We start from the raw sequence: 22,032 nt of genomic DNA, 5'->3' as shown, positions 1-22,032 counted from the left end.
TATGGATGAAAACCCACTTGACCAGCTGTGTAAAATGTTATTCCTAAATTAAAAGGATACACACAGAGTGCAGTCCTAAACAGAGTTAATCCGACTAAACCCACTGGCTTCAGGAGACTTAGAAAGGTATAAGCAGGTCAACCAGTTGTGTATCCTGCCTGGATCCCTCTAAACTAAGAATAACCTCCCCAAAGAACATTTACACTAAATATTATTTAAATTATCATGAGCCAATTCAGGAGCCAGTTAAGGCTGAAAAGAAAGATTAATGTATAATAATTATATAATGAAAGTGCAGTGTGGTTTGCTTATTCATTAGCCTCCCAGAGGTGTTACCTTCTTTCTCTTTCTTTTGCAGAACCTTTGGTGACAGGTAGTAATTAAACTGGTAGAACTCCCTATTTCCAGGAAAGGCACTGATGAAATTGAATTTCAGCCTGAAGTTAAAAGCATAAGGAACAGGTTTCCAGAAGAGTGTGGGGTATATAAATTTCAAAATAAATAACAATTAAAAAAATACACACCCAACTCTAATCAATAGTCTGTACAGCAGAAAGCTGACTGTTATGGTACCTAAAAATAACCATTTAACTTATTTTGGAGAATTTGCACCCCAGTTTCTGTTGTCAAATAAATTCTTCAAGCGATTCAAAAGCCATTTTAAAGGGATAGCAATTGCACACTGAATAGTGTGCTGTTTAAAATTGGTGACTAAGGATTGACTGCTTAACATTTAGATGTATATGACAGAACTATCCTTTTCTTCTTTGTTACTTCTATATTTGCCACTATTTTATTTATTACTTGTTCTATGCCAATAAAGACTGACTGTTGAAACCTATTGAATAGTTTGGTGTCTCACAGAGGAGAAGCAGGTTGACAAGGGAATGAGACTAAACAATTGCAAGGACATCAGCCCATAGAAAAATGAATGTTGGGAGTACTTTATTTTAGATTAAATCACTTACAATTTGGATGGGAGGCGGTCTTTAGAACAGAGGTCTAATATTTTAGTAAAGTAAACCCTTTTCTGGGTTTTCACATGGAAATTTTGGTTCAAATGAGCAATGTATGCTGGTTTGGCTTTAGTTTGTGTTACCTGATTACTGTTTGTAATCTGGATTTCTTTAGTTTATTTATTTATTTTAGTAACAGGGTGGGTTTGATCTTGTCTGTTTATACATTTATGTACACTTTTGTATATGATTCTCTGTGTATCTCTGTATTTTGAAATAAACTTGTTTGAGAATTAAAACAAAAAACAATTGGATCCCGCTTTGGTCCTTGGTTGCCAGTTGGCAATTGCCAGCCAAACCCAGAGCCACACCCGTCAAAAATAAAATGGCAAAGCCTGTAACAGCAGCCCATACCAACAAAATAAACCCAGCAAGTAATAATTTGCATATTTATTTAAATTATTTGTATGCCTTCTACCCAGATACACATGTATGCCTCCTGTCCGCTTCCAGCCTCCAGGGGATAATTACAATTAACGCCCGGAGTCTCCAGAACTGCACTTGATACTTTCCCCCTTCCCCTTCTGCCTGTTTTTCCTAACCCGTGCTTTCTATCGATTTTTCTTCCTTCCACCCCTTCTCAGTGCTCCACGCTTCCGAGTCACTGCCTTCCGCCAGACTTTTCTCCCTTTTCTTTTTTTTAAAAAAAACGCAGCTTGCCCTAACTAATCAAAGGTTGGCTCAATTTGTTAATGTTACTATTCTGTCACTGGATCTTAAATTTGTACCATTTTGCATTCTAAACCACTGCCTCCCAGATAATTCTTCTTTTCTGTCACTGGATCTTAAATGTGTACCCTTTTGCATTCTGAGCCGCTGCCTACCAGCTATGTGTGGCTCCGCTCACTGTACAGGATTCCTCGTCTGATGAAGTGTGCTTAGAGCACACGAAAGCTTACGTTCTGACTAAAACAAAGTTGGCCTTAAAGGTGCCACTTGACTCCTGTTTTGTCCTTAACTATTGTCCCTTTCGGCCACTTCCGGGGTTCTCAACTAAGCTTCTAGTAAGGGCAGCATGACGCTACTGCAGCTTCAGCGTTCAAAAGCTTTCTCCCCCTCCCTCGCCTTTCGGTGACGCACGCGCAGAAGGCCTGTCCTGTTCCCCCCCCCCCTTTCCCCATCTCCATCGCGGAAGGAGGGGTAGAAGAGCATGCGCAGGAGGGCAGGCTCGCGCGCCGACTGTCCCTGTCAAGAGAGGCGGCGACCAAAAAAGGGGAGCCTCCGAGCGAGCGACTCTGTCTCCCGCGTCCCCTCCGGGCGCCCTTCCCGAGGCGGGGCCAGCGTGACCTGCCCGCCCTTCGCCTTCATCCGCACGGCGCTTATGGGGGCCTGAGAGGAAGAAGGCGGCGGCATGGAGAGCCAGGGAGCCGGCGGCGGCGAGGAAGAGCCGGGGAAGATGAATCCCAAGCGGGGCGGCAGCGGGCGCCTCCCCGACGAGGAGAATAAGAACAAGCCCAAGCTGGTGAGAGAAGGGCGGGCAAGGTGGGTGGGTGCTGCTTGCCTGTCTGCGGGGCGGGGGATTTGCTGCTTGGAGATTCCCGAGAGGCTGGATTTTCCCTTGGGGGTGGCGGGTGAGTAAAGAGCCGGCCTTCCGTTGGGTGTCAGAGGCCTGCGCGGGGTCTCCAAGCTTTTCCTGCTGGCTCTTGTGCGAGCAACAGCCTGACCAACACGCAGGAGTTGAGCCTGACCGCGGTGTTCCTTTCAAGCTGAGTTAGTGTGAGCCAGCTCACAGTTTTCTTAGCCTCTGGCTCACACATTTTTTGTCTTCTCCAAGGGAAAAATGGCCCCAGAGCAAACTGATTTATGCGGTAGTTTACAACTTTTTAATGCTAGCAGCTCACAAAGTAGAGCTTTTGCTCACGAGACTCCACAGCTTAAAGAGAGTATTACCTGACCCCCAGGGTCATCGGCTGCTTGAGACAGATGGACTCCTCCTCCTGTGTTTGCCAGCTGAGTTAGTGTGAGCTAGCTCACAGTTGTTTAGCCTCTGGCTCACACATTTTTGACTTCGCACAGGAAAAAATGGTCCCAGAGCACACTAATTTTTGCAGTAGCTCACAACTTTAATGCTAGTAGCTCACAAAGTAGAATTTTTGCTTACAAGACTCCACAGCTTAAAGGGAGTATTGCCTGAGTTCAGTCATTGGGCCTGCTTAAGGCAGATGGACTCCTCTTCCTGTGTTTGCCAGCTTCATTGGCTATCCCCTTGCCCTGGACAACTTAGGGGGCTTGCCAGATTCTTTCACTGCTCTTGCCCTTGTGTTCACAAACATGTGTTGGTGGGGTGCTTTAGAAGCCAAAGGATTGCGGTTGCCAGTTTCTTTCGCCAGTTGGTGTCTTGGCTAGTAGGCCACCAAGATGTTGGAACTGAGTAGCGGTGGTTTTGTTGTTGTGACACCTTAAGATTTGTCAGACTCCTTTTGTTGTGGCTTGTCCTTTGTTTATTATTGGCCCAGCTCCTGTACTCAGAACACATGCTTGGCAGCAGTGTGAATTATTACCACTTTAATCTGACAAATCTTATGGTGGCTGCCAATTTCTTTCAATTGCTCCTGCATTTTGAACATCAGCCCATAGAAAAATGAAGCAGCAGCAGCATCTTCTTAAGATGCTCCAGCTGATGAATCTTATTGTGGTTGCCAGCTTTGCATTGGCCCTGGTCCTGTGATTTGAACATGCCTGTGAGCAGGGATGGAAGTAAAGAACAGTCATCTTGCAATGCTCAGTCCTTCAGAAACTTTTGGAATAGGAGAACTTGTACATGTATTATTGTATGTTCATTGATGTAAGCTGCTCTGAGCTCTGCTCACAGGGAAGGGTGGCCTAAAAGTCAAATTAAATAACTAATAAATTATACAGAAACTTTTGACAGAACTGGCAAAGTTTTTGCACACCTTTGTAAAGGATAACAAATTTTTCCTATAGGTAGGAATCTGCTTTGTCATAATAAACAGGTTGGTTTGCTTAATGTGCCCTACCAAGCTTTTACTGATGGTGACCTTGCCCAGCAACAGCCTGTTCTCTGGAAATTGAGTCCAGCTTTTTGATATTCTTATACATGCTGGAAAAACCTTAAACTGTAAAGTTTGTGCATGTTGGGTTAATGGTAAAGTAACAGGAGTAGGTTGAGGAGGAAAAAAGTTGTCAGTGATAGACACGTACAGGGCTATAGGGAGTTTGGGATAGAGGATGGACCTTGTCTAAGGAGGGGTGTTACCTGTTTTTCTTCTGTGACAGGACTCTTGTGTTTTTGACAGGTGCATGTTAAGTGGATACTCAGCAAGTGCCTTTTTCTGGAGATGCACAAACTTTGGAGCACTTTACATGCTTTCATATGTCTCAGCATGTTTAAAGTAGGGGAGATGCCCCATATGATGGCAACTTTGTCCAAAGACCACTTTCCTTTTAGCTTATTGCCTAGATCTTGAACAGCTATCTGATAATTATTTAGCAGTTGCAGGTTTGGGCCCTCAAGAAAAATGCCATCTGTCATCTGCCAGTTTGAGATCTAGGCATGCAGCTGTTAAAGGCACATGAGCCTTGTCTGGGAAAAAGTGGCAGCCCTGTTTTCGGTATGGCATAAGGAAAACCATTAGGAGAATAAAATTTTGTTGTCCAAAGTGGGTGAAGATGTTTTTGGGGTGGCAGTAGGAATGAGGAGGAAGTCCATGATGTCAAATGGATTGGCTTGGATCTATTCATTTTATTAAAATATTTGTAAACCACCATGGTAAAGCTGCAGTACTGCAGTCAGAGCCCTCTGCTCACGACTGAAGTTCGATCCCAGCGGAAGCTGGTTCAGGTAGCCAGTTCCAGGTTGAATCAGCCTTCCATCCTTCTGAGGTCAGTAAAATGAGTACCCAGCTTGCTGGGGGGAAAGTGTAGATGACTGGGGAAGGCAATGGCAGACCACCCAGTAAAAAGTCTGCTGTGACAATGTTGAGAAAGCAACGTCACCCCAGAGTTGGAAACGACTGGTGCTTGCACAGGGGACTACCTTTACCTTTTTAAAACCACCTTTCACCTCAAAAAGGTGGTTTGAAGTGGTTTATGTAACTTAATAAAATAATCCCAACTTTGTATATTTAGTCATAGCATTGGATAATGGATAATCCATATCCTGAATGCAGTGTTTATTGTGGGTTAGCGCATAGAGCTGCTTTTTGATGTATCAGACTGTGGGTACCAATAACCCAGTACAGCCAACAAAAATGAATGGTGGCTTTGCTTGCTGTCAGTGTGGTAGTTAGAGTGTGGGAGCCAGTGTGGTAGTTAGAGTGTCAGGCTAGGAGCAGGGAGATGCTGGTTCAGATTTGTGCTTAATCATGAGAGTCACTGGGCTACCTTGGGCCAGTCATATGTTTGAATTAACTTTGTAGGGGTTTTGGTGTGGAAAAATACCAAGGAGAGGAGCAGAGAAATGTGTTTGTCACTCTGACCTCTTTGGAAGAAGTGTGGTATAAACTTTAGTAGGTAGATCCTTTGAACTGTAGATAAGTGGGACTGAATCTAGAAACCCCTACATGTCAAGTGTGTGCTCTCACCATTGAGGTGTAGTGGTTAGAATGTCAGACCCAAATTTAGATCTCTACTCAGCTGTGGAAGCTTTCTGAGTGTCCTTGAGCAAGTTGCATACAATCAGTCTAACTTACCTTGTTCTGTATGAACAGATCATTCTCAGAGGCCCTGCTTCAGTTGCCCCCACTATCTGAAGCTAGGCAGGAGGTTCCCAAGAAAGGGCCTTCTCAGTCAGGGCACCAAAACTTTGGAGCTCTCCTCCAGAAAGATTCATCTGTCTGTCTCTATTGGTGTCTTTTGCCAGCAGGTGAAAACAAGGGAGGGATGGTGGCTCAGTGGTAAAGCATCTGTTTAGTAACCAGAAGGTCCTAGGTTCTCAATCCCTGGCATCTCCAACTAAAAAGGGTCCAGGCAAATAGGTGTGAAAAACCTCAGCTTGAGACCTTGGAGAGCTGCTGCCAGTCTGAATAGACAATACTGACTTGGATGGACTGAGGGTCTGATTAAGTATAAGGCAGCTTCATATGTTTTGTCTGGCATATTCCCAATAATGGTTACTGCCCCTTGTTCTAGTAATGTTTATCTGTTTAAATTAAATTATTTTATAATTTTAACTGTATTTTAGTTATCAAAGATTTCAGGTTTTTATGGCTGGTAACATCATTAGGGTTTGTAGAATCTTTCGGGCTCAAGTGCCGTGTTCTACTGGAGAAAGTTTTCCTTCCAGACGTTTCGTTCTCAGCTGCGGAGAACATCCTCAGTGGCTACTGAGGATGTTCTCCGCAGCTGAGAATGAAACGTCTGGAAGGAAAACTTTCTCCAGTAGAACACGGCACTTGAGCCCGAAAGATTCTACAAACCCTAATGTATTTTAGTTGCTTAAAAGTGTTCGTTTTTGAAGATATTCTCTGCCTTGTGGACCTTAATTGGGTGAACAGGTGCCATATTTTTTTTAAAAAATGAATACCTCACAGGTGGTTGTGAGGATAAAATGGAAGGGAGGAGGATGCTGTAAGCTGCTTTGGGTCCCCATTGTGGGAAAAAATGGAGTATAAGTGAGGTCAGTAAATAAAAGGATGTTATTGAGCACCCAGTGGACATGTGGAGCTATGTGTGTCTGAAGCTGGCACCACACATGTACATCAAATGTACTGTGTCACTTTTTTGAACTTGACTTAAAGGTTGTTGCATATATTGCATTTTTCCTCAGTTTGTTTATTTCTTTGTATAGGACCATCAGTATATATGGTACTTTACAGATAATAAAAAGACATTCCCCAGCCTTGCAATCTAAAATTTGAAACCCAGAAGACAGTTGTGAGAAGAGAGTGAAGTAGAGGTAGCACTCTATGCTGGGTATTGCATAAATTATGATTACCCTTGTGGATAGTGTTCAGGATGATGCTGTCATGTTTACATGTGCCTTTCTCTAAGGAGTATAATGCTGATATTTTGATCGAAGTGTGTTTTTTTTGAGAGATGCAAGGTGAGAAGTCCTGCCATTGTGTGCTTCCTGCAGGGAAAGGAGTAGAGCACAGCTCTAGTCTGGACAGCTCTAGCTTGCTTAAGCCATTGAAATCAATGAACGTAGGCACACCTTGTTCTGCAGAGGATATCACTATCCAGAGTAAATGTCAGGCTGGCTAAGATAGTAGTCCTAATTGGTCCAAGAGAGGCACTCTAAGAGTTAGGATGGTCTTCCAAGTGACACTATAGCCAAATTATTTGGGATCACTGCTTGAAGACACAAGGCACTGTAGCTGAGCATGGAAATGGTATCATGTGTTCAGTCACTACATCTTGTGCCTCAAATACTTACATAGGACAAGTTGAAAACAGTCCCAGCAAAATCTCAGCGTGGTGGTAATAAGGGGAAGGAATGGTACACAGGCTTGGGATTTGTGTGATCTAAGTTTTTGACTTCATTGTATCCGGAATGCTCTGATTTCCTGGCTGTGGCTCACTGTGAACTGCTGCCTTTTCCAGCAATTGATTACAGCTAAAAGTAACCACCTGTGGGTCACTATTTACCACAGGAAATCTTATATATATATTTTTAACAATGTAGCTTTATTTGAAAGTTGATATACAGCTGGTTTCTTTGCCCAGGTGCTTACTGAACCAGTTCAGAAATTGAGTTCAATTGAGTGCCCAGCCTCTCCTGACTTCATGGTGCTGACCGGGATGATTCATAGTTTCCTTTCTCCTAGATGCTGCAGCACAATACCACATGCTTGAAAAAAGGGTGGTGCTGTGTTTTGTTAGCTGCCAGTGTCTCTCTTGTTGATGCCCGTTTTGTGGGAATATTTCCTAGAAGTATAAATGGCCATTAGTTTCTCCCTTTCTAATGGCCTTAAATATCTATTGTTCTTCCAAGGCAAGAACCAAGGTAACTTGTGCAAAGCTGCCAAAACTATGTGCTCTGCTTATTGCATATATCAGATGTGGGCCAAGTATAGTTTGCAGCTCATGTGGAACAATTTCCACTTGTCACATTACAAAGACAAATACAACCGTCAGTAGAATATTCATATTGCTTCCCTCAAAGTTGATATACCTCTTTACCAGTCCTTTCACACTCATATAATTACATGCTGCTCAGTTAGTAAAACTGACTTTCATCCCATTCATTCCTCTGTTTTAAGTAACTTGTGTAGCCTGATTGTAAAACCTGCCTAGGAAGACTGATGGTAGCTGTCCTCACCATCGTCTTCCCCATTTTATTATTGTGGTTATTGTCTGCTACTTTGGGTAATGGACAGGAAAGACGTTTAGGAATAAAATTTTCTCTACCTTTTGAATTTCATCTTAATTAATGATGGCTCGATATTTATTTACAAGATAGTTTCTATATTAAGTAAGCAGTTGGTTAGCCAAGGCTAGCCTGACCTCATCAGATTTTGAAAGCTAAGTAGAGTCAGCCTTGGCCAGTATTTGTATGGGAGACCCCCAAGGAGTACTAAGGATCATGGTGTGGAGGCAGTCAATGGCAAACCACCTCTGATTGTCTCTTGCTTTAAAAACCCTACAGGGCCACCATAAGTCAGCTGTGACTTGATGACGACAACAACAACAATTGGCTATGATGATGGTATTTTTAAATTTTAACAGTAGCCCCAACCCCCCCCCCCTCAGGTTTTATGTATCTGAGTTCATTGAGCACACAGTCCCTTCATGAAATGCTTGGTGTCGCTCTACGTTCAGAAGAAATATTGATAAATATAATGTGTTTCTTGGCCACACTTTGCTCTTTTTATATCTTTAATTAAATTAGATTTTTAGACCACCCTTCCCCGCTTGCATGAGGCTTAGAGCAGTTTACAACAGTTTGACTCAATACAATGTTAAAAAACAAGTTAAAACCATAGAAATACAATATTTAAAACATTCAGAACATTTAAAAAATTAAAACAAATAGCAGTGCTAGTGTTGCTAGCATTCAGTCATGGAGGGGGAAGGGAGGGTGCCAGGCAGATGCAGAGAACTGTTGCTGGCCTCAGCCAAAAGCCTAATGGGTAACCAAGTGGCAACACAGTATATTACAGACCAAAATCAACACCACTGTGTATATAAACAATAAAGAATGTATAAACCTGAAGAGTCTTTTCTTATTCTCCAAAGATACCTTATACAGAGTACAGAAATTTTTTCCAAAGGGGGTGGATTCCACAACACAAATTTCTAACCAATTTTATCATCACTGCTCCATACCATATTTATAGAGAAGTTCCTTGTTGAAACTTTCTTTTAGAGCATAAGTTCATAGTCCCTATTGTTGAAGCAAATCCAAGTCCCCTAGAATAATGACTCCAAAGGCTCCGGTCTTCTCCTTGCGTGCCTGTCGACTTTGTGGGTCACTTTTCACAGAGATGCTTGATCACAGAACCATTCTGCAAATTCAATGTTTTGATGTCAAAACTAAGACTTCTAACATTCACAAAAGCTTGATGATAAATTTGGTTAGAAAGTGATGATAAAATTGGTTAGAAATTTGTGTTGTGGAATCCACCCCACCCCCTTTGGGAAAATTTTCTGTACTGTGTATAAAGTATCTTTGGAAAACAAGGAAAGACTCTTCAGGTTTATAAATTCTTTATTGTTTATATGCACAGTGGTGTTGATTTTGGTCTGTCAACCAAAGGCCTGGCAGAATATCTCTGCTTTTCGTGCCTTATGAAACTTTAATAGATCAGGCAGGGCATGGATGTTACTTGGCAGAGCGTTCCACCAGGCTGGGACCAGGGCAAAGAAGGCCCTGGCCGAGGCCAGCTGGGCTGGGGACCACCAGAAAGTGATGACTCTTGGTAACTTTGGCCAGGCTGGAAGGAAGGTTTGCCTTTTCCTCTGTTAAAAGTATTCTAATTAGTTTTGTAAATCTCTAGTACAGGTTTTATAAACTAGTTTTAGAAATCTATCTATATAGATTTAACCATCTTTAGATTAGTTTATCTTTCTCTACTCTTGGCATGGTTAAATTCAACAAACCAGTTATGACCTTGCTCAGCTTTTGAAATATGCTATGTTTCACATACTAGAAAATTTGGTAGATGGTATGCTGGAACACCATCATCCAGGCTATAGCTGCTGTGCAGTACCTCCTGAATGGTGGTGGTGGTGGTGGTACGTAGCTACCAGAGTTGGTGACTTTGTATGGAATCTGCCTGGCTTAGTCTTTTTCATCACTGTTAGACTGTCACAACAGTTCTTAAAGTGGCAGTGGTGTGGATCATGGATAGGAGCTCACTGCTCCGTCCGTCTCTCTCCCTGCCTCTCTCTCTTTCTCTCTGTGTGTGTGTGTGAGTTTGTGTGTGTGTGTGTATATATATGTATGTGTATGTGTGTGTGTGTGTGTATATATATATATACACACACACACACACATATATATAATATGAAGTTTAGAGCTTGTGTTTACTTTTGGCTGTGTAACTAAAGTTGTTTTGGCAGCTGTCTACCTCAGAACTTACCAAATGAATTCTGTATATTTCAGACCACTTAACTATAGCACATTCACAGTACACTAAATAATGCATTTTACATCCAGATTTTTGCTATTCTTACACAGTAAAAATCTGGATGTAAAATGCATTATTTAGTATAGTGTGAACACACCATATATCTTGACCTAGAAGTGTCATTGCCCAGTGGTAACTTGGAAGCTAGCACCTTCAAGTCTCCTGCTTCTCTGTCATTCCACAAAAAAGGAAATGAATTTATTAAGAATGGTGATAATTTCTTTATTCCTGATTTTTTTTAAAGTTGCTAAATAGAGCTTGTCAGTGCTTTTTGAAAAGTCTGGTGCAAGTTAAAGTTTCTGATAGTGAACTCCTTAGAATTATACTCTTCTAAATCCTATGAAGTCAGTGAGCTTAGTAGAATGTAAGTCTGTTTAAGAAGGCACTATACCTCTGCAGTTTACAATGGTAGGTATCTTGGCCTTTGTACCTTTGTGTTACATTGTGTTAGCCATATGCAATGAGTTTTTATTTAATGTTTCTCTCAGTATTAGGTGTAAAAATTTAACTTTTCTGCTCAAATGAAAAAAAATGGAAACAAACATAAACCAAGAAAAACTTTGGGTATTCATTATTTTGACTTCCTGTAAAGCAGAGTGGTAAAGCTGTAGTACTGCAGTCGGAGCCCTCTGCTCACAACCTGAGTTTGATCCCAGCAAAAGCTGGTTCAGGTAGCCGGCTCCAGGTTGACTCATTCCATTCTTCTGAGGTCGGTAAAATGAGTACCTAGCTTGCTGGGGGGAAAGTGTAGATGACTGGGGATGGCAATGGCAAACCACCCCGTAAAAAGTCTGCCGTGAAAACGTTGTGAAAGCAACATCACCCCAGAGTCGAAAGCGATTGGTGCTTGCACAGGGGACTACCTTTACCTTTTTAAAGGCTTGTTACCATAATCTCAAATCATTTACATCATTATTATTATTAGATTTCTTAGGCTGCCCTTCCCAGGGCTCAGGGTGGCTTACAACAGAAAACAAATACAATAAGTGATATAAGTAAAAACAACATTAACATACCTAAAAACGCCAACCAGCAAACCCATGTACTGTCCAAGATGGTGGGGAAAAAAATTCAGTTCCCCATAGGCTTCCTAGGATGGAGAGGACGTGGACGGGTGAGGGGGAGTGCCAGATGGTATACTGTCCCGTCACTGTCCTCAACCAAATACCTGCAGGAACTTCTCTGCCTTACATGCCCTGCAGAAAGGTAGTAGAACCTGCAAGGCATGGATGTTCTCTTGCTGGAGACCACCAGGAGATTTGTATTCCCTGAGTGTAATGCTCTACTGAGAGAGGCAGTCCTGAAGTTATGTGGGTTCCTGATGGTTAAGGACCTTAAAGATCAAAACCAGAACATTGAACATAACTCTTGGAGATTTTGAGCAATCATCATCACCATTGTGTATTCTAATAGCCAAGCTGGCCATACCTGAGGATACTTAAATCCAGTGATTGGAGCTGTGAATGGGCAGGACCTTTCTACAATCCTGAAATATGTCGCAGGTTTGCAGGAAAAAAAATACATTGAGGTTTAAAAACAAAACAACCAAATGATAAAAGGAATTCCTATACCTTAAGAATTGGATTCCTTCTGTGATCATTGCTAGGTCACCATATATATATACCACCATACCATTCTAGGCTTGCTTTCTCTCAATAAAAGGTGGGGAGAAGGGGCAGGGTCCTTTCTAGAGCTGTTTTGGCCTTTCATCAGGGCCTGGCAACCATCACCAGGTGCCAAATACTAAAATGATTTCTATAGGAGAAGGATCCAAATGCAGTATTTTCCTCCCCACATTGTAGTCTCAGGAACCATTTCATTTCAATGAGATGTGCCAATAAGAAGCCCTACCTTATACATGGTTGTTCACTTTCTGAAAAGCTTGGCATGCACCATGGTGCCCTTGGACATCATGTTGGGGAACTTGGATCTAAACATTAACAAGCTTACAATCTAAACTACATAATGTTATTTCCTTTTGTTAGGAAAAATTGGTCTGGAGTTGGTCTTCTATGCACATGATTAATAGTAAGACCAACATTGGAAAACAGCTGTTTTAGTATCAGAGGTAACCCTTGGCCAATTTTGCAGACCTTTAAGGGTTGCTGGAATATATAAATGGCAGCACCCCCCAAATTGTTTAAACACTTAACACTTTGCATTCCTAGTTGGAAGGTCTGGTGGGAGAGAGTAAAATAGCAGCTTCAGCCTGGTCATAATTTGATCATGACTGTTGGGGCAGCATTTCCAAGTTGTGTATTTTAGCTGTTTTTATATTGTAAATTTGAATATTGTTTTAATGTTAACTTTCTGATGGTACCTGCCCTGAGCCTGCTTTGTGGGAAGAGCAAGATATATAAATCTAATAAGTAAATAAACAAGAATGTGGGTATGTGGAAATTCAGTAGAAGCAGCAATAAGAGCTGATGAGTGGTACAGCAGAGGAAGAGCTGTTTGAAGGAAGAAGGTGGGGAAATGGAGAGAAAGGCAGGCTGGAAAAGGAGGAGCACAAGAGGGTCATGAGGGTGAGATCTTCCAGGTGCAGCACATAAGAACATAAGAGAAGCCATGCTGGATCAGGTCAGTGGCCCATCCAGTCCAACACTCTGTGTCACACAGTGGCCAAAAAAACCCAGGTGCCATCAGGAGCTCTGTCAGTGGGGCCAGGACACCAGAAGCCCTCACCCTGTTGCTGCTCCTAAGCACCAAGAATATAGAGCATCACTTACCCCAGATAGAGAGTTCCAACAATATGCTGTGGCTAATAGCCACTGATGGACTTCTGCTCCAGGAGTTGATCCAGTTGCCTCTTGAAGCTGGCTATGCTTGTAGCCGCTACCACCACCTGTGGCAGTGAATTCCACATGTTAATCACTCTTTGGGTGAAGAAGTATTTCTTTTTATCTGTTCTAACCTGACTGCTCAGCACGTTTGTATCCTTCTCCAGAACTTTCATAAGCAGTACTGAGGAGGGGGAAATTGCTAGCTTCATACATGTGGCAGTGCCAAAAAAGGGCCTGGCTAGAAGGAAGACTTCAGAACAGTTCAAACAAGTCTTTATGAGCGCTAGCTTGGAGTAGATGTTAAAGAAAGTGTTTGAATAGCCAATTTCCTTATTGGGGAGAGAGCTAACAATGGGATTGCCACATCTTCTAGTTCTGGTAACAAAACCCCCCCAAGAATGTATACCTATATAACAAATTACTGATTTAGAAATCTATAACTTCCTTTTAAATATTAAATTTCTCAAAGTACATCTTTACATTTGGGTTGTTGTTACTCTTGGTCTCTATCTGCCTGTCCTCTGCCAATTATAAATAAAAAGTGTGTTACCTTTAATAATAAGTGTTGGCAATAGAAGACAATGCACTTCTTCAGAACACGCACAGCATAGCTGTAGTGTGACTGAGGAAGTGGGACAAAGCAAATTCAGGGCTTTTTTTGCTGAAAAAATGCAACAGAAACTTATTGGCATATTAGGCCACACCCCCAATGTCACCATTGTTTCACATGGCTTTTTTGTAGAAAAAGCTGGCAGGAACTCATTTGCATATTAGGCCACAGTCAGAACTGTGTTCCTGTGCTTTCCTGCTAAAAAAAAAAGTCCTGAGTAAATTTAAAAACAAAAACACCTCTCTGTTTCTTTCCTCCCTCCCCACCGCTACAGTGCAATAGTAAAGTAGAGTCTAACATGCAGGAGCACTATGAGCCAAAATGGGAGGGAGGAAAAGAGGTACGAATTACTAGCATCATATAAATTTTTACCAGTTGTGTGTGTGTAGCAACAGTTGGTAAAAATTCACCCCATCATTGGAAAGATCTTGGAATCCAAACCTCCCCTCCCCTCTTCCCAATATGGTTTAACAATGGGCAGGGACAGTGTATGAACGTGAGAATTTGAAGTTTAATTAATATCACATCCACAGATTCTTTGTTTAACCTATGCCTTGCTTTGTGTTTGAGCTATTTTAAAAGTTAACACCATATCTATTTTACTGTTTCCGGGTTTTTTATTAATTAATTTTGCTTTCTTAATTTTCTGTTTGTAATTTTCGTTAGTAATCTAGTTTGTTCTGAATTGTATTTTCTTGTCAAATGGCACATCAGTTTCAAATGTAAAAGAAAAGAGACCAAAAGGCCCATGTTTGAATTCCAGATTCCAATTAATCCTATTTAAACACAGGAAATACAGCACTTCATTTGCAGTACATAACTTAAATACCAGAAAGTTGATTTGTGTGTATGGGCCTTCTCCAGTGGAAATGTTTAAAGGAGATGGCCATGGTCTGTTTGGAAGCTTTGCAGATGACTAAGTTTAAATGTTTTAAATGCATTTACGTACAGTCATTTTTTCAAGACACTTGGAATAGTCTGTAATTGAAAATCTGGAGAACAGACATCAGAAGCAGAGATTCCCAGATTTTTGGTGATCCTGTCAGGAGTTAATTATCTGCACTCCCTGACTTGGTTTTCTTCTTTCTGTTACCTCCCTCAAAAACATATTTCTACAGTTGGCGGAGGTGTCAAACTCATTTCTTACGAGGGCCATATCTGACATAAATGACAACTTGTTGGTCCGGGCCATGGGTGTTATAAAATGTAATGCCAGGTAATGGATATATAAACTTTATAAAGGACACAAGCAAACTCATTTTTTTTTTAAAAAACTTAAAACATGCTTAAAAGATTAGCACGCTTGAAATATTTTGTTTAACAGTTTCTGATAGCTGACACCTTTTGCTCTGAATTATAGTATCAAAATCTGGATACAATGCCTGTGCTGTGGCAATTTTGAATAGGCTGTTGTTCAGGAGTGCATATGTTAAGCTGCAAACCTACCTTTGATTTATTGACATTCATTATAGCTTTTGTACATAAGTTCCTTCATGTTCTGTTCAGCCAATGGAGAAAACAGAACTCTTGATAGGATCACCAAAAATCTGGGAATCTCTGCTTCTGATTTCTGTTCTCCATGTTTTCAGTTATAGTCTATTCCAGGTTTCTTGACAAAATGGCTGTATATAAATGCACTTAAAACATTTAAACATAGTCATTTGCACAGCTTCCAATAGCTCCTGTGCAATTGAGCAAGCCTGGCAAAGCAAGGTGTGATGCAGAAAGAAGCAAGAGAGAGTGAAGGAAGCAGATGACAATGAGTTGCTCGCAGGCCTGATAGAAGAAGATGATGATATTGGATTTATATCCCGCCCTCCACTCCGAAGAGTCTCAGAGCGGCTCACAATCTCCTTTACCTTCCTCCTCCACAACAGACACCCTGTGAGGTGGGTGGGGCTGGAGAGGGCTCTCACAGTAGCTGCCCTTTTAAGGACAACTCCTACCAGAGCTATGGTTGACCCAAGGCCATGCTAGCAGGTGCAAGTGGAGGAGTGCGGAATTAAACCTGGCTCTCCCAGATAAGAGTCCGCACACTTAACCACTACACCAAACTGGCTGATAGCTCTTTGGGGGCCTGATCTGGCCCTTGGGCCACATGTTTTACACCCCTGGTTTACTGTATCCCCCCCCCCCCCCCCGTGGACTTGATGTGTGCTGATGGGACAGTTCAGTATTGTCCTATTGAAAAAAAGAACCTTCAGACTTTCAGTTAATTGCATGTTGTGATGAATAGGTGTATTGGTTTGAATGTTATACCAAGTCCTTAATCTTGTTGAGGCTACATGTAATTATATAATTTTCAGGGCAGTTGGCAGTCTTAGTTGCCATCTACAAGTCTTTGTGGGATCATGCATTCAGTTTTAGCTAGTACTGGGGACTTCATAAATATATATCTAAATTATAAAATATAAATCCTCCTCCATTTTTTGTAGCTATCCCAAGCATTTCTCTTACCTACTTCCTCTTCCTGTAGTGATGATCCTTCTCTCCCCTTTCTTTCTGCTGATGGTGGGGCTGTTGTATGCCCCTAACAAAGACAACTGAAGCCCATTACCTTTTATGCTGTGGATATTGTCAGAGTAAAGTAGATGGAGTTAATGCTTTGCTTTAAGAGGGGCTTAGAATACCTGCTTGGTGTGTAGAAGGTCCAAATTTCTATCCCTCCTATCTCCAGTTGAAAAGAACAGGTAGTAGGTGATGTGAAAGACTTCTGATACTCTTGAGAGCTGCTGTCACAGTAGACAGTATTGACCTTGATAGGGTAATGATCTGCTATGGTATTTATTTATATATTTCCTATCCAGGGATGTGTTAGCAGTGCACCTTCTCTTTGCTTGTATTGCTTTCTGAACTAAGTCATGTTGTCAGATCTCATAAGGGGCTGCTGGATGTAGGGAATGGTAGATTGGCCTAAATGACTTCTGATTCCTTCCAGCTCTGATTCTATATAGCAAAATAGGCAATCCCTATCCAATTTAGTGTCTTAGCAACGTATGTTGATGCCACTACTCCAGCAGCATATTCCATAGCTATAGATAGTAGAATGTGGAACATTGATGCTCAGATTCGATCTGCTTTACAAGAGTCAGTGGAGAAGGATTTGACAATGTCAGTTGGCTAACTTTTAGTGAATATGGCATGCTAATCACTATGGCAGTTACTGCATGGTGAGTTGACTGAAAAGTGCATATGTCAATGTCTGCAACTTTTCCATGAAAGTATTTCACACATTAACTGAAAACTGGAGAGAGTCCCTTAGGTCAGTCCTACATGGAACTCAAATGACAGAACTCTTTTTTCAGTATTAGGAAATGGGGCAAAGTTAGCATGAGCATGTCACACTGTGAACACAGATGGTTGAAGCTCAATAATCTCATAACAGTGAAACTGCCCTAGCCAGATTCAGGAGGAAGATGACAAACAGTTGTGCTAGTAAAGTTCTAGAAATACAAATTCATTGTATAGTACTATTCTTGATGGTTACTATGTGATGCATGACTTTAGATATTCGGCTCTAGATTTATGCTCCGTTCAGATGAGTGAACAAGCCATTTTTGTTCCAGTCCAGGAACAAGACATAAGTTTTTGTGCTTGCAGACTCCTTCCCCATACACAGATCAACCGCTTTCTGATTTTTGAAATTGGATGAAACAGGCAATTTTTGTCTCTTGCTTATTGGACATGTTGGTTGTTTAGTCCAGTTCAGAGGATTCAATAGGGAAAAAAATCAATTTCTGCTCTGGGTATGCGATAGAAGGGAGTATACTAACAAGATGGGAATTCAAACCCAGTTTTCCAGATTTCATTCTGGCACTTTAATTATTGTGCCACACTGACTTCATTTGAAAATGGAGAAGGAGGTTATCCTTCTAGATTTTGGATCCAGTATTTCAGGTCTTTTTGAAGAAGTAGGAAACTACATCTTGACAGGCAGAATTTTTTTTTAAAATGATCTGGCTGCAATGTAAGCATGTATTGAGTTTTGTGCACAGTGTTTACTGGCTATAACAAAAATATCACAGATGCTACTGATTTCTTTTATGAACTTTATGATCAGATTTATGAGCAGATTTGAATTTTCACATCACTGTTGATTCCTTTAGTCACACTTTACACTAATATAGCATATTGGAACAGCATCAACAAAAACAAACAGTTTGGGAATATAAATAAATTTATAACCATAGTAATTGGTGTGGGCTGTACTTGCCCCCCTCCCATATCACCTATAACAATAACATTGTAATCTGGTGATATGAATTTAAGAATGAGTAGTACATGTGATCAACACTGTTGAACCTTTGGAACACAATGGAAGTAATATCTAGTTTCCATTTTGCATACTGTTTGCTTAACAGCAGATGAGGGGATGTTCCTGTTGCAACAGAATTTATTGGCAAACTTTTCTTGTTCAGTGTTTTGCTGAAACACATGATCAACAACTTTGAATAGTCTCAGAGCCAAACTAAGGCCCTTATTTACTTTGGTTTAAGACATTTTAATACTTGAGAGGTGCCAAATGGACAGCAGTATAGATAAAGCCGCCCTTCCCTTACAGGGGTCAAATGACATACAGTGGGGGGAAAGGCCTTTTCAGTTCCGCTGTCTTACTTTAATGAACTTCTTTTATAGAGAAGCAGATTAAACTTTTTTGCTGTTTTCCATATTAAGTAAAATTTATTCACTGTCTGCAGCCTACTCATTCTCTGGCATCTTGTAATAGCAAAGATAATTAAGTTGAGAGGAAAATGTGTTTTCAGTGTGGCACTCTGAAGAAGCATTCTCTATGGATCTTTTTCCACCTCTTATATAGCCACTACCAGAAAGTATGGCACATTTAGAAAATAATATTTGAGGGTATAACCTCTGTCTGTGTAGGTACTGTGGGACTGCATTAGGAACAGAACTTTCCAGACAAAGCAAGTTAATAAGCTTATTTTTAAAAAGCCCTCCAACATATAGAACAATGCTACAAGATTTGTATAACTAAAACACATAGAAAATTTGCAGCAGTGTCTTAGAATTCTGTTAAGCAACTGGTTATTCTTTGAAACAGCTTCAGAGAGCAAAGTTCAGCTTTTCTGGTCTACTAAGTTCCACAGTCTTCCATTGCAGTCTTCTTGTTTAAAGGAACATACTGAACATCACAGAAACCAGACTTCAGTCTACAGCTTGATTAACATCAGTATCACATACATACACACAGAGCCCTTCTACAAGGTGGTGAGAGCCCAGAATTGTATACAGCTCCCCAGCAATCAGACTCCCTTTGTGCTGCTAGCCTCCATTCACATACTCTACCCCTGCTGTGCTAAACCAATTAGTTCCTGGGGGTTACACGGACACCTGCCAAAGGATAGTGGAGACCCCAGCTTCTACATGCAGGGATGATAAAATGATCCTTTAATTCAGGGAGGGGAAAAAAAAGAATAGGAAGAGCTCTGCTGGATCAGATCAGTGGTCCATCCTGTTGAGCATCTTGTTTCACATAGCAGCAAACCAGTTGCCCTGGACAACCAGCAGACATGGCATACAGGCCAAGGTTGTCTTTGATGCTTTCTCCCAGCTCTGGTATTCAGATGTTTACTGCTTCTATATGTAGAGGCTCACTTTAGTGACCATGGCTAGTAGCCATTGATCGATCTATCCTCCATGATCATCTATGCTTGTTGCTGTTACTATATCCACTAACTGTGAATTCTGTAATTTAATTATTTGTTGAGAAAAGATGTTTCTTTTTGTCTGTTCTGAGTCTATTGCTTGTTCACCTCACTGGTTAACTCTGAGTTCAAGTATTAAAGAAGAAAATGCTATCTGTATCCGCTTTCTCCACTCCATGCATAATTTCATAGACCTCTGCAGTGTTCCCTCTAAGTTGAATTAGTGTGAGCTAGCCCACAGTGTTTTAGCCTATGGCTTGCACATTTTTATCTTAGCTCAGGAAGGATAGTCCTAGAGCAAACAATTTGTGTTTGATCACAATTTTAATGACAATTTTAATGACAATAGCTCATCAAGTAGAATTTTTGCTCACAAGACTCCACAGCTTAGAAAAAGCATTGGACCTCTGTAATTTTCCCCTTAGCCATTTTTCTTGGCTAAAAAGTCCAAGATGCTTTATCCTTTCTTCATAGGAAAAGCATTCCTTGATTATTTTGGTTGCTAGATAAATTGTGACAATCTGTTCATAGTCCCCCTCCTCCTATTTAAATAATGAAGAAAGATATGATGTAAAGTTCCACAGGGCCTTGCAAGACTGAACTGTTTCGGATGGCATATAAACCTAATGGGAGAGGGCATATGACACTTAATGGGAGAGGGCTGCCACCACATCTGGATCTATCACACTTTAGTACTAACTGCCTAGGATCTGTACGCGTTGAGAAAGGAAATATTGTATGTCTGAAGTAACACCATTGCAATTTATCTGATTGTTTTATTGTTTTAATATTGTTTATTGTATATTTTATGTTGTTAGACACCTTGCGTCTGCATAGAATAGGCAGGATTTAGATATAACATAAATAAATAAATAAAGGTAGTCCCCTGTGCAAGCACCAATCATTTCCAACTCTGGGATGATGTCGCATCATGACGTTTGCATGGCAGATTTTTTACGGGGTGGTGTGCCATTGCCTTAATCTAGGATTAATCTGCTTCAGATTGCAGGTACTTTGCGTGTTAGAATACCCTCCTAAGCGCCACCCCCCCAAATGTGGAGTTAGTTTATCAAAGGAAAGGATTCTAACCTAGTTCTACGTGTTAAATTCTTATACCCTCTCTTCTGTGTTCTGTGGTGGAAGAGAACCAGGAAGAGACCATGTGTTTTCCTTTGGAGTTCGGACATACTGTGAGAAGTTTACAGAACTACTTTCTTGCTTATATCGCTTATATGTAACAGATATGTAGATAATCAGTGGTGTTAAGCCTGCTTATCCGACTTAACATTATCTAGCACAGGCACAGTAACCACCACCAGCATCACCTTACACTAGTTATAAATCTGTGTTGTATTGAGAAAATATAATTAGGCAATTTGAGGTCTTACCAGTTACATGGCTAGTGGCTATACAAAATATAATCTTTGGTGTGTTGTGTGCAGTTGTTTATTCCCACAAACATATTCTTGTGGCTTGGCTTGAGTCATTCTTCTTAGAAGCTGTGGGTGTGGTTGGCTCAGAAATTCTGCCCCACTCTTTTCGTTGTCCTGTTTTTCATGGTGCTTTTACGCAGTTGCTAGTCCTTTGGAGACTCCTAGTGGGCGGTTGGAGTTAATTCCACATGACAGAATCCACAGCCACCAATTTTAACATGATTAAAGGTCTTGCCTTTTTTTTAAGGCTCTTGTATGTTATTGTTTTACTGGTTTGTGATGTAGCATTGTGTATTTTTAATATACCTGTTTGGGGATAAATAATATACCTGTTCAGCTACTTTTGGGCATACAAAATATTAGAAATAAAAAAAAAATGCCCTTCAAACCTGAAACAGAAAGGCTAGTCGAGAAAATGAAAGTTTCTACATGGTTGTGCTCCCCCCACTCTTTTATTTCAAAACTGAGAAGGGGATCAAGGAAATGTGCAGGTTTCTATGGATAGGATTTTTTTCCTAGTTTGAACAGTGCTGAAATTATTATGATTTCCCTTCAGATTGCAGTTGTCTAGTTTTGGCAGGAAAAGTGTGCTCCACAGGGAAATGGACCATGTTCTGATAGAAATTGTTTGCTTATTGGGATTCTTGAGCATATTAAAACCTTCAGTTTCCTAAAGACTTGAGTTTAAAAGGTAGTATGGTATATTTCCTTTCAGCCTTTTAAAAGTGAATTTTAGACAAAGTTCTGCATCTGTATTGCAATTAGAGCAAGATTAGAGTTCAGACTGTTAATGGAGCTCCACTTCAGTAAAAGTCATACTTCAGGGACACTAGCTACAATAATTGACTGGTTACAGCTTGAATTATGTATGCTTTCACATGGCAACATTGATTGAACACTAAAGACTTGTTCTCCTGTCACTTGAGAAGTTAATCAGTCATAGTTGAAAGAAAGGAAATGCAAGTTGTATTGTAATAGCTTTTTCTCTTGTTTG

At 40.8% G+C, this 22,032-nt stretch overlaps 1 protein-coding gene across 1 annotated transcript in view; it reads left to right on the top strand.

Annotated features, from left to right (window-relative positions):
- The first annotated feature begins 2,271 nt into the window (after positions 1-2,271).
- DIAPH2 (diaphanous related formin 2) overlaps positions 2,272-22,032 on the top strand; it is a 446,439-nt gene continuing 426,678 nt past the window's right edge. The window contains exon 1 of the mRNA XM_060249401.1: positions 2,272-2,478. Within this exon, the coding sequence (XP_060105384.1) occupies positions 2,368-2,478 (111 nt within the window). The 5' untranslated portion in view covers positions 2,272-2,367. The remainder of the gene's footprint in view (positions 2,479-22,032) is intronic.

The sequence above is a fragment of the Heteronotia binoei genome, chromosome 11 (genome assembly GCF_032191835.1).
Source record: "Heteronotia binoei isolate CCM8104 ecotype False Entrance Well chromosome 11, APGP_CSIRO_Hbin_v1, whole genome shotgun sequence".
Classification (NCBI taxonomy): domain Eukaryota; kingdom Metazoa; phylum Chordata; class Lepidosauria; order Squamata; family Gekkonidae; genus Heteronotia; species Heteronotia binoei.
Note: the sequence above shows the minus strand (reverse complement) of the source record. Positions and strands in the feature narration are given on the sequence as shown.